General features: G+C 33.3%; 3 protein-coding genes across 3 annotated transcripts; all 3 read left to right on the top strand.

The window, feature by feature from the left end:
* The first annotated feature begins 998 nt into the window (after window positions 1-998).
* Window positions 999-3,631, top strand: LOC114390625. The gene is made up of 2 exons (XM_028351428.1): window positions 999-1,862; window positions 2,622-3,631. Exons 1-2 carry the CDS (start codon window positions 1,302-1,304, stop codon window positions 3,327-3,329), a joined length of 1,269 nt encoding a protein of 422 aa, XP_028207229.1. The 5' UTR covers window positions 999-1,301; the 3' UTR covers window positions 3,330-3,631.
* A 1,360-nt stretch (window positions 3,632-4,991) lies between these two features.
* On the top strand, window positions 4,992-5,327 carry LOC114389958. Its single transcript, XM_028350654.1, has one exon. It carries the CDS (start codon window positions 4,992-4,994, stop codon window positions 5,325-5,327), a length of 336 nt encoding a protein of 111 aa, XP_028206455.1.
* Window positions 5,328-7,783: 2,456 nt separating this feature from the next.
* Window positions 7,784-11,217, top strand: LOC114390061 (mitochondrial phosphate carrier protein 3, mitochondrial-like). The gene is made up of 6 exons (XM_028350743.1): window positions 7,784-8,259; window positions 8,662-9,023; window positions 9,364-9,407; window positions 9,946-10,160; window positions 10,578-10,702; window positions 10,793-11,217. Exons 1-6 carry the CDS (start codon window positions 8,011-8,013, stop codon window positions 10,848-10,850), a joined length of 1,053 nt encoding a protein of 350 aa, XP_028206544.1. The 5' UTR covers window positions 7,784-8,010; the 3' UTR covers window positions 10,851-11,217.
* The last annotated feature ends 1,447 nt before the right edge of the window (window positions 11,218-12,664 follow it).

Raw genomic sequence — 12,664 nt, 5'->3', positions numbered from 1 at the left:
TAAAATATTAGACTTTTTACATCAGCAAGATCTACGTCAGTTCTACAACCAATGTAGAATGACAACCACCACCCCTTAATAGTAACACATGTTGCATTGTGAGAATTGAGTGTAAAAGCTATTGCTTGAAGGCTAATTTTTTTAATAAAGGCGGTAGACAATAGTTGAATAACGAGATAAAGGGCATGAGAAGGTGGATGTGAGTTTTTTTTTACAAGTAGAAAGTGGACAAAGGTGAATCATGGATATAAGCATTATAATTTGAGTAGGGTATTTGAATGCATTATGAATTTTCAAAATAATTTGAATGCATAAAATATAAAATCACATGTCTAATTGTTTATATATCTACAAGTTAATGTAATTGACACATATCTTGACTTTCTAGTGTGTATTTGATATTGTTTGAGGATATAAGGGTGTAATTTTTTTACCATCACTATTAGTCACCTAATCGTTACTAGTAATGTATTTATGAAAAATAAAATATTTTAGTAAAATTATTTTAATAACTAACTTCTTTATTTCCTTTATAAAAAAGTCACTTTTTTATTGTTTTTTTAGGTTAAGTAATTCTTTTATTGTTATTCTTATTCAAGATGAAAAAAACTTTAAAAATCAATAATTTGGAAATGGAGGGAGTATTTAATGCTTCTAAGAAAATTATTAGAAAAATTTACAAACTTGTTATACATTTACAATCAAATAAAACATAAAAAAAAATCAATACACACATTATTTATTTATTAAAATTGTATAAAATACTTAAAAATTAAATAAAGAAAATCTTAATTAAAAACATTTTTTTGGTGAATAAATTAAAGACAATTTAGTAAACGTTTTCTTAGGCTGTCAAATGATAAATAAATAAAATCTTTCAAAATCAACATGCAAAGCAAATACCCAAAAAAAAAAAATGTAAAGCAAATACAAAGAGTAGCTTATAGCATGTTCCTGAAGAGTTAAAAAAAAAAGAAAAATTAACGAGGTAAGACAAAATTTAATGCGTAGTCCGTGGCTCCCTTGGGCTTCGTCTTCATAGTTTCACAGTTGACAGCATATTTAATTATTTATATACAAACACGGATTGAAGAACGAGGGTTGAAGCCCCAACACGATGAAATGAAGATCGAAAACGCCACATTGAGATCTACTTCTCTTCCTTTTCGCTCACCCACTTAACCCCCCCAACCCTATTCTCTATTCAGATCCCTCTCTACCCAAACCCCGCCACGCGATGCGTTTCAAATCGGAGTCATAAACCCCCGCATCTCGCACGATCCGACGCCGTTTCGTGAAAAATGGGTGCGAGTCAGTCAGTGCAAGTGGTGGAAGACAGCGAAGAAGAAGAAGAAGAAGAAGAAGATGAGAGGAACCTCAACGGGCCCTTGATGGGCCGGGCCCAATTGGGCAACCACATGGTGAAGAAGGTTCTGGAACAGGAGCCCGAGATGCTGCCGTGCCACGCGTCGGCGTCTCCGCTCTCGCCGCAGCTCTCGTCCCTCGGGACGCCGCGGCTCGGCCCCTCGATCAAGGTCTGGGACCCCTACAACGTCCTTGGCCCGCCGCCCCCGCTTCCGTCGCCGCCCGCGCTGTCCCGGAGCTTTTCGGGGAACGGGATGGTCGCCGTGGCGGACGACGAGGCGGTGACGGAGGTTTTCCTGATCAGCCACGGCGAGTGCGAGCTGAATCTGGCGCCGGATTTGGTTGGCGGCCGCTGCCCCGCCGCCGCACTGACGGCCAACGGGAAGCGCCATGCCAGGGCTCTGGCCGTGTTTCTCAAGTCGCAGGGGGTTCGGTTCAGCGCCGTGTATTCGTCCCCGCTGGATCGGGCGCGGTCCACGGCGGTGTCGGTGTGCAAGGTAGTTTTCTCAGTTTGAATGTGCTCAATTGTGTGCAAGTGCACGGATCACTTACATTTTGGAATAGTAGTGTTTGTGTATGTGTGTTCTTGCCATGTGTTTTGAATGCTTCTAACTGCATTTTATGTTTTATAAGCTTTTTTAGAAAGATAAATTAGAATATCTTACAAATTAGACAATAGTGACTTATGTTTGCTTTTAGAGCATTGATTGTTTCTCTTGATGAGATTTGTGTTTTATGTTAATTTTGAACTAATCATGTACTTTGTATTGTAACCGATCCGACTGGCATGGTGTGATCCTAGGTGGGTAAATGCGACATTACATAACATCTATGAAATTGCTGAGGAGAGTGGAGGAAAAACCCATAGATACCACAACTGATTATTACTGTTGGCTTATATTGGATGTTGATTCGTATGAATAAAAGTTATAGATGTTAATCAAAGCAAGATGGAAAAAGTGGAAACGGTAAAAACTTCAATGGCAACTATTATTTTGATGCTTGACATTAAATAATCTTGTTCAGAATGATGTGGTTGAGAGGGTATTCGATAGTTGGAAGGCATGAACAAAATAAACTCCAGAATTACCTAAATCTGCAGTAGCAGCATGATTATTTTACAATGGTCATTTATGTGTCTTAAGTAATTTCACTTCTGATGGTTCATGGTTTGCATAACTGCCAATGAGAAAAGGAATAACTACATTCCAGAATCTCATGCTTGAAATCTTACTCTTTAAAGTTCCAATGAACAGGAAGTCAATTTTTCAGAGGAACAAATTCAATCCACAGATGCTCTTGCAGAGATTAGTCAAGGGAATTGGGAAGGCTGCCTTCGATCAGAAATATATACTCCCGAAATTCAGGGCTTAATTGACAGGTTCCAGCCAGATTTTACTGCACCTTCTGGTGAATCACTTAGACAAGTAGAATTCCGGATGATTCACTTCTTAAATGGAACTGTCCTTGCATTACATGAAAAACTATTAGATTTATCATCACATCAAAATGACAACCAGGCATTTGCACAGAACAACTCCCATGCTCTTCTCACTAACTCACTTCACGACCAAGATGGACCTTCTCTCCCTCCAAACCAATGGGATTTGCTCAACAGGCACCGGCCTCCATTCTCAAGGAAAAAGTCTGGTAAGAGCAGACTACAATTTGTGACAACCACTGGTGATGAAATTGAAGATGAAATTTCTTCTGGCAATGTAAACCACGGAAGTTCTCTGCATAATTCTGGTTTCAGCAGCTTTTCACCAACTGTGTCTTGTATAGGACTATTTACTCATTCTCTGCCAATTAAGTGTCTCCTGACTGGCCTTCTTGGATGTAGCCCTCTGATGTCACATAAGTTTTGCATAGAAGACTCTTCAGTGACTGTGTTGCAGCATTCTCTGAGAACTGGTTGGCAGATAAAAAGGCTGAATGATACTGCACACCTTAGGCTTCTCTAGTTAGGGAAGCTGTACTTAAGAATCTGAATTTTTGGCAATGGTTTGGATATAAATTTAGTTGGTTGTTGATATTCACCTATTCACATGAAATGAGGTCTTTCATTGTAACCTTTATTTATTTCTGCACTGATCTATTCCAAAAGAGGAATGATGCAGGAGTTGGATTGTTGTATTAATTCTTTCTGGTTTGTAGCATTACTGAAGTTGTTGTTATACATCTACATGCCATGTATTTCCATGTGCTTAAAAAGATACAATTGTTTCGGAATTCAATAGCTTTGAAGATAGTATTTTTATCCTAATCTTAGTGATATGACAGTTAAATTTTGTTCTAGAATTATACTTGAACTTTTCTTATGTACGAATAGGACCACTGTCTATAGTCGAGGGATTCTTGTTAGTCAGAGTAGGGTCATCAGCAAAAGACCTCTCATTTTAATTTGTTGCCATTACTGTAGCATGCCGCAGGGACCATGCTACTACCCTTCTGTCATGTGAACCTCACATGGTAGGTAATGATATTTTTTCATCCTTCAAGGATCTGGGATCTAACTAGTTTAGCAACTTCAACCGTGGCCAGTATCGCTTTATAGTACTTTTTGGTTTCAGTGAATTAAATCCTTTGGAAAAGTTTGGTATGTGGAATCTTTAATTTGTTTCACTTTTTTTAGGCATGATACCATTATTATCTGAAAGCTACTTTGAATTTCAACTAATCTAAGTTGAATCAGCTACTCATTTAAAGAGGTAAACTTTTGCTTCTATTATCCTTTTTTTCCTTTGTTCCCAAAGTTCAAACTCAAGACGAAGTGATGTTAAGTCTGTGGAACTAAGATGCACAGGTACAAGTTTAACCATCTTGAAAAATAAAGTACAAGATATGATTCCAAGACATGAAAACTTATGGACCCATTTTAAACTGTAGAACTGACTCAAGTTTTGAATAAATAATACATGTAATGACAATGTAAAATGTTGTATATTGTCATCATCAAAAACTGAAAACTGACATATGTGAAGTTTATTGGCTTATATAATAATTACTTTAAAAGTTATACTAACTATTATTTTTGATTGATTAACAATATAAAAACTTTTACATTACCAGTAAATGCCTTTTATTCTCTTAACGTTTTGTATGTCTCTCTTTTACTTGAGTATACTTAATTTACTCACCGAAAATTTTCAAAACTAGCAATTGATTGGCCGCATCATGGCTCGTGGACTTATGCAAGCCAGGTCACATGGGGTAGGGAAAGCAGCAGCAAAAGGGTTGAAATAAATGGGACCAGTGTATTCAAAAGTCCAAAACCTTCAGCATGTGAAAGAACCTATCATTAGTTGCAGTAGTACATGACTCACGGTTGTGCACAAGTGCATTGTCTACTGCACAGGTTCAATTCCCCTCTCATCCCTTAGAAAAATGGAATCTTTTCTGTACTGATGGCAACAAACAAAATAAAGAGAAACCAAAGGCATTCATAAATACATGTGCAAAGAGACAACAAAAGTTAGAAACATTACATCCCCCCTGCCTTTCCCGTGACGTATTACCAAATTCAAGTATATATTGTCACACATTCACATTGGTAAAGTTCACCAACATTCCCTGACTACATCACTATTTACATCCTTCTGTTTAGCTGAAGTTCTCAGGATTTCATGGCTACTAGCTCCAAGTTATCTTCCTTTGTCTTTGTGCTTGTCGTGTTAGCCAATTCACTAGTTCTCAGCTCAAGTACTGAGCCAACAATTTCAGCTTCTCCAAAACCTTATGTAACAGCACCTGGTATTACCTCTTTTTTTCCCAGGCCAAGTGCTGATAGACCTATGAATTGGGCAGCTCCTCCTGAGGAAGAGGCATCCTCGCCGCCACCAGTGCCAAGTTCTGGTGAGTTTGTTGGGAAGAAGTCTTCCGGTTCATCTAGGTTGGATTGTGCAGCTGCCATTGTTGGCACCCTGCTCTGCAGTTTCTTGATATCTAGCATAGTTGTTTGAGCATTTACCAATTACCATAGGTGATATTTTTCGTAAGATGTCATTTTCTCCCACCAGATGAAGTGTTCTTTCATTCTATTTCTCCTCCATATTTCAATTACTAGCCTTTTAACATGTATAAAATTCATGCCATACCTTAAGAAATTTCTTTGTATTCAGTCTCAATTGTGATCATTTTTGTTCCACATTTCTTTCAATTTGAACCCTTAAAAGTAACAGCTTCAGTCAAATCTGATTATTTTGGTCAATGTGATAAAGGGTGACACAAAAATCTATATTATTAAGATATTATTGAAAAATAAAACATTAACTTTACCACAAATTCTTTATATTTGTGCAACCCAACATTAAAAGGAAAGTACTTTGATTTTTTACAAGATTTTCATTCTCCTAATTCTCTGTCTTGGCTAAAATAAATCATGAATTTATTAACATAACAATTAATTTTCTTAGCCTTCACTAGCATTAACAAGAAATTTTTTGCCAAGAATAATTTTCACTAAGCAACATTTTACAAGTGTAACAACAGGAAACAATCTTTTTACTGAAAAATGTGGTTTTTGTTTTTTGTCAATCATGGCAGTTTTTTTTTACTATCTCAATGAAATTAAACTGAAATTAAATTAAACAAGATAGAGAATCAAAATAAAAAGAAAAAAAGTTAAAGGATAAACAAAAAAATAAATAAAGTTAGATATCCCAATTACTAATTTTATCTCTAAGACACACGTTTTATTTTAATAGATAATAAATAAAAAAATTATATTTCCAATACAAAAGCAAGAATATTTAAATTTATAATATTATTTTCTTTCTTCATTTTCTGTTATGTAACTAAAAAATAACTTTTTCTTTCCCTTTTTTTCCTTCTCTTAATCCAAATACTCTAATGTTTATCTATTTTTTTCACTTTTTATTTTATTTTCCTCTCTCTTTTTTCTCTAATGAAATCAAACATTAAAGGCAAGTATGGATTTCCATTGGGATGGTTTCAAAAGTATATTTAAGAGTAAAACCACTTTGAAGTTATATTTGGTTGCCTCCAAAACTATGTTTGGAAATGGAGATTCGGAGAAAATTTGGAATACTTTTGCAAGCTCAACTTGTAATTTTAAGTTTGCTTATTTTGTCCTCATGTTGAATTCATAATTTTGTTCCTCCATTTTATTTTAAAATAGAAATATTTGGTCATTTTGTTTTTAAAATTTTTGTAATTTTAGTTTCACATTTTAAAATAGAGATATATTTTAAAAAATTCACAATTTCGATCCACATATTTTTAAAAAAATCAACAATTTTGATCTAATCTTCAATTTTATTTACATTTTATTTCTTTTGTTTCTTACATTATAATTAATTAAATCATTTTTTATAGAATATGTTAAACCTAAAATTCAATTGGATTAAAATAAAAGAAATAAAACGTAAATAAAATTAAAAATTTAACTAAAATTGAAAATTTCATAAAATAAGAAAATCAAATCTCTCTATTTTAAAAAAAATTAAAATCACAATTTTTTTAAAACAAAAAAACCAAATTTCTCAATTTTAAAATTTAAAATGAAAATATCAAAATTACATTTACACGTTTTAAGTTTAACTCAAACTTAAATTTATAAACTTTAATCCAATCCACCGGTAACGTAGTAAGATGAATAAAAAAACTGAATCATTCATCTTTACTTGGAGCCAAATCCAAGAAACGTCATACAAAATTTGTAATAATACTAGTAAAAAGTTACGTTCCAGAAATTGTAAGTGGAAATCAAAGTCAAAATCAAACTGAATAAAAGTCTGAAAACTGAAGGAACCATAGGGGAAGGTGGCGTTTATTGATCTTTCCAAGATTCGACCACTTAGTTTACTGCCGCCGCCTGATTGGTGTACTTTCCAAACTGTATGGAACTAGAAACATATGTCTCTCTCCGTATCTGACTTTCTATTGTCACTCCTTAATTGATTTGTCTATTTTTTTTTTTTTATATTGTCATGCTGCACCTTTAAAATTATACTATTTTAATTATTTTTAAAATTAAATGTTATTATTAAATATTAATATAACTTTCATGTTATTTTGATAGGATAGTAAAAAATGAAGGGATAGTAGACAAGCTAAATTCATGCCTCTTACTCTCAACAATTGACACCTCTTAATGATATCACATATTCATACACCAAAGTTGAGCATTTTGACCCGAAATCTGTTTGACCAAATTCTTTCAAAGTTGAGCATTTTGACCCATAACAAATTTGAAATTGCAGCCATATTCAGAGAAATAAAAAGGCACTGTAACCTATAAGTGATCAACTTTTATTCCAATTTTGTTTGGATAAAAGTAAATTGCATGCGTATATTATCATAAACTCCAACTTGGTTGGTCTTTCTTTCCTCTATGTTGTAGAAGTCGTGAAAGGCTCAAACTGCCACGAAGATTCGCGCGACGACATTGTTGGGGATATAAAACCCGCAAGAGATGAAAATAGTTTCCTTCTAAAAGCAGAACAACTAACACACCACAATTTCTTTCATTTCTTCTCTCTTTAGTTGCTCTCTTCGAACAAGTTAAACTCTTTTTTTCACCTAGGAGTCTAGCTCAGTTGTGATTTCCTAGTTCTTGAGTTCGATTCCTTCGAATCAAAACATAAACAGTGCCATTGATCTCTATCATTGTTCCATTCCTTGATGGCTCCCGTGGACTCTGACACTTTGGGGCGCCATTCTCTGATTCCGAGCTACCTCTATTCCTCTCCCTCGCCGCAGAAGAAGAAGATGGAGGCTTCGAGTTTCGCCATTCATTCTCCGAGAGAGAATCGAAATATAGAGATGTTTTCGCCGTCGTTCTATGCTGCTTGCACCGTTGGTGGAAGCCTCAGCTGTGGCCCCACTCACACCGGCATCACACCTCTTGACGTTGTCAAATGTAACATACAGGTATCACTCTCTCCATAACCCTTTTGCCTGCCAATGCATTCTCTCATATTCAATTTTCATGCCTCACTTCAATCAAAATTGAAAACAGAAAATATTTTCTCCATACGAATGTAGATAGTTTTGATGTATATCCATAATTGTATATTTGTATTGCCACTGCAATTCTAGCTACATTTGAATTTCACTAACTGCAACCAGGATCATAGCCGCAAAAAAACAATTGCTAACTTTTAAGTGAGTTGATGCTTGAATTTCACTTTAATCTTTAGAAAGCACTTATGCATTTGAATTTCACTTTAATCTTTAGAAAACACTTACGCATTTTTTGTCACAAAAAAACAATAGCGAACTTTTAAGTAATTTGGTGCTTGATTTGTCTGTTAACATTAAGTTAGTTTTCAGATTGACCCTGTCAAGTACAAGAACACCAGCACTGGATTTGGAGTTATGTTTAAGGAGCAGGGACTAAGGGGCTTTTTCCGCGGGTGGGGACCTACCCTTGTTGGTTACAGTGCTCAGGGTGCCTTCAAATATGGATTCTATGAGTTCTTCAAGAAGTACTATTCTGACATAGCTGGTCCAGAGTATGCAACCAAGTACAAGACATTGATCTACCTAGCTGGATCCGCATCTGCCGAGTTGATTGCAGGTGTTGCTCTTTGCCCATTTGAGGCAGTGAAGGTCAGAGTTCAAACTCAGCCTGGTTTCGCTAGAGGCCTGGCTGATGGGCTACCAAAGTTGGTCAGAACTGAAGGAGTCTCAGGGTATGATTATGATTTTATAAATGTTTTTAATTAACTCTTTCCGTTTTTTGGTAGTAGAAGGTGGTGTCAAGGGATCTAGATTCCCTGCAATTGCTTTTCCATGCATTCACACAGTTAGCAACACAAAATCATCGAATGAAGATCAAACAGTTCATATTTTATATCAGTAAATCGAACATGCTTTCGAATTTTGAGTTAGCTGTTCTATTACAATGCATTGACTGCATGAATGTGTGAAAAAATTGACTACACCTAATCCCTTTCTATGAAGGTGTATATGTTATTCATGATTCATACTCTTACTAGGATAAGCTTATAATGAAATGTCATATGCTTTCAGGTTGTACAAGGGAATTGTTCCTCTATGGGGAAGACAAGTTCCATGTAAGTTCCCCCCCCATCGTATATTCTGTAGTTTGCACCATAAAGTCCTTTTTTCTTTTTGCTGAATTGGCTGCTCATGTGTTGCCTATTTTAGTTTATTAAGTCATATTCTTTTTTTACAAAAAAATGTCACTTTGTTTTTATTTTGTTTCCTGTTGTCTGTAATATATGTTGTAGATTAAGTCCCAATTTGACCACAAAATGTCTGCTAACATACTATTTTTTTTCTGGGGGATACTGGTTGGTATTTTGCTTTCTTATGTGTTATTAAAACTCGGTAGGATTTATATAGTAGTGTTTGCCATTTTCCTATGTAGTTAGTGAAACAATATGGTAACAGTGAAATTTAATAAGTTCTTATAAGGACTAATCTGAAAACTTGTCATCATACAAAATCTTATCAATGATTCCTTTTTGTGTTTTTTCCCCTCTTTATAGGAGTTCCCTTGGAAAATTGCTAATCTGTTGTCATTTTTTGATGATTTTGGATGCAATTATATATCATTATTTAGAGTGTATATAATTTTCCTTCTTGCAGATACAATGATGAAATTTGCTTCATATGAGAACATAGTTGAGATGATTTATAAGCATGCCATCCCCAAACCAAAATATGAATGCAGCAATTCCCTGCAACTAGGTGTGAGCATTGTCAGTGGATACATGGCTGGTATATTGTGTGCCACTGTCTCTCATCCCGCTGATAACCTCGTCTCTTTCCTGAACAATTCCAAAGGGGCAACGGTTGGTGATGTAAGTGCCTGGTTTGATGTACAATCAATGTTGTTTGTTTTTGGTCTTTTGTCTGCATAACTGCATTTGAAAAAAAAAAGTATATAATATAGGAAAAAAAGGACTTACCTCATAGAAGATGATTGATGCAATTAATTATGTATTTCAAGATGGTTGGTACAATTTTCTTAACTGCATCAATCATGTTCTATGAACTGCTCCATTTTTATTTGAAGATAGAGAAATCAGGAAAAAAAAAAAAAGTACATAGGATATGCACTAATCACAAACAGTCACTCATACCAACGGTGATTCTGTGTAAAAAATTACTGCATAAAAATTAAATTAAAAAAAATCATACTTGTAAGGTTTCATAGTTTTAATGGAAAAAAACACATTCCTGGAGTACTGAATTTTTTTTTTCTTTCTAAAATGCAGGCTGTAAAGAAGCTTGGATTATGGGGTCTGTTTACCCGTGGTCTTCCTCTTCGTATTCTTATGGTTGGAACTCTCACTGGAGCACAATGGGGAATATATGATTCATTCAAAGTTTTTGTGGGGCTGTAAGTTTGCACCATTTGCTAGCTGATCATGGTTTATGTGATCATGGTATTCATTTGGATATGGTAATGAAATTCTTTTTTTCTTATCAGGCCAACCACTGGTGGTGTTGCTCCTGCTGCTGTTCTTGCTCCCGCTTCTGCTGCTTAGCTTGCAAAGGTGTAAAATCTCCAATGGATTAGCAAGATAACACTTCGATAGTTTTGTTTCAGAAACACAGAAAACCAGCGAATGTAGGGACCATAAATATTCAGAGAACTTCTGAAGTTCATAGATAAGGAACTTTATATATAGTGAAAGAGAATGCTACATGTTTTTGAGATCTTGGTTAAGGAATAAAAAAATTAGAAAGGTTTATAAAAAAAAGTGTCTTCATAATAAATCTTAAAACTTTATGTATATCATTTTTTAATCAATGTCCTGATAACCCTGTTTTTTGTAATTAAGATTAATAGTGTAGTTCACTGCCGATCGTTGAATTTAAATTTAAACATTATTTTAGGATCTCTTGTATTTTATTTTATTTTTTCTTTTAGATATTAGGATCGAATAAATGATAATTTAATCTTTAAAATTATGATTTGTTTTCATTTTAGTCCTTAGAATTAATGGAATTCAATAAAAAAAAATCTAAACTTTGATTCGTCATATATTTATTTTAGTCTAAAGTTACATATATGTGATTTATGAAATAATATTAACACATGCTCTCGGACCAAATAATAAGTGGTTAAATTTACAGCTTAGACGCAAACAATTGTAGTTTTAGAGACTTTTGTGAATTTCCTTAAATCTAAGGACTAAAGTTACAATGAATTACAATTTTAGAACTAAACTAGCCATTTACTATATAAGAATCTTCAGTATGACAGGATGAAAACAATTGATTATAAATTTTATAGTCTTGATTGATGGAAAAATAGTTTGACTATCCAAAGAAAATGATCCAATGAGTGCAAAACTCTTAACCATGGATTAGATTTAAGATATCAATCAATAATATAATTATCAATGAATAAATTTATTAGGAAAATTATAACAATAAATTGATAATTTAGATATAAAATTATAAATTAAAAGTTTTTGTTAGGCTGAAAGTGATATAAAAAATACAAAATAAAATGTTTCACAAAAAGTTTATCACCTAAAAACTGAATTTTGGTCCTAATTTATTGCTAATATTTTGCTAAATATTTTTTCATCTATTAATTTTTCTCCTACAGAAAATAATGTCTGTGATTCTCTATATCAATTTTACATATAAATATTTTAAATTACTAATTCAAAGTATGTATTTAGTGAGAAAATTATAAGAGTGAGAGAGTAGTAATCTTCACTATCCATTCATAAGACAAAAAGTCCCCTTAAAAAAACTAAAAGTTATTTAATGTCAAATGATTATTTTAAAGGGGGTTCAAATATTTTTTTTCTGTAATATACTATTTTTTGTCTTTATACTTTTTTTTCTTTTCAAAATGGTCCTGGTAAACTTTCTTTTTTCTAATTTGCTCCTTATTATTTTAGTTTAGTACTTCTAATAATTTTTTTCTGGATTTTGTACTTGTAATATGTAGATAATTTATTTATAGTCCTATCAAATATTTTTTAAATGAATGAATTCAAAGTGAACAAAATATTAGAGTGATTAAAAGAATAGATATATTACGAGGTACAACAAAATAATAAGACCAAAACAAAAATAAATATAAAAATTATTTAGCAAATTTTTTTTTATAAGAAACATATTTAAGTCTTTAACAAATTACATTTATTGTAAAACTTGTATAATTTTTAGAACAAATTACACCCGCACTCGCACCATGAGTTTTTCTCAAATCATACATAATATTTTTTTCTATTTCTACACTAACATCTCTTTATGTTTTAAAACATTACAATATAACACTAACATCTCTTTATGTTTTAAAACATTACAATAACACTTGTTTATATGTTTAAAAATA

The sequence above is a fragment of the Glycine soja genome, chromosome 16 (genome assembly GCF_004193775.1).
Source record: "Glycine soja cultivar W05 chromosome 16, ASM419377v2, whole genome shotgun sequence".
In the NCBI taxonomy this organism is placed as follows: Eukaryota; Viridiplantae; Streptophyta; class Magnoliopsida; order Fabales; family Fabaceae; genus Glycine; species Glycine soja.
Note: the sequence above shows the minus strand (reverse complement) of the source record. Positions and strands in the feature narration are given on the sequence as shown.

Bases quoted from the DNA above. Each gene is read 5' to 3' on its own strand.
- LOC114390061 (XM_028350743.1), top strand. From the start codon at position 8,011: ATGGCTCCCGTGGACTCTGACACTTTGGGGCGCCATTCTCTGATTCCG. The intron at 9,024-9,363 runs GTATGATTATGA...ATATGCTTTCAG, and splicing joins AGAACTGAAGGAGTCTCAGG to GTTGTACAAGGGAATTGTTC. The intron at 10,703-10,792 runs GTAAGTTTGCAC...TTTTCTTATCAG, and splicing joins TTCAAAGTTTTTGTGGGGCT to GCCAACCACTGGTGGTGTTG.
- LOC114389958 (XM_028350654.1), top strand. From the start codon at position 4,992: ATGGCTACTAGCTCCAAGTTATCTTCCTTTGTCTTTGTGCTTGTCGTG.
- LOC114390625 (XM_028351428.1), top strand. From the start codon at position 1,302: ATGGGTGCGAGTCAGTCAGTGCAAGTGGTGGAAGACAGCGAAGAAGAA. The intron at 1,863-2,621 runs GTAGTTTTCTCA...TCCAATGAACAG, and splicing joins CGGCGGTGTCGGTGTGCAAG to GAAGTCAATTTTTCAGAGGA.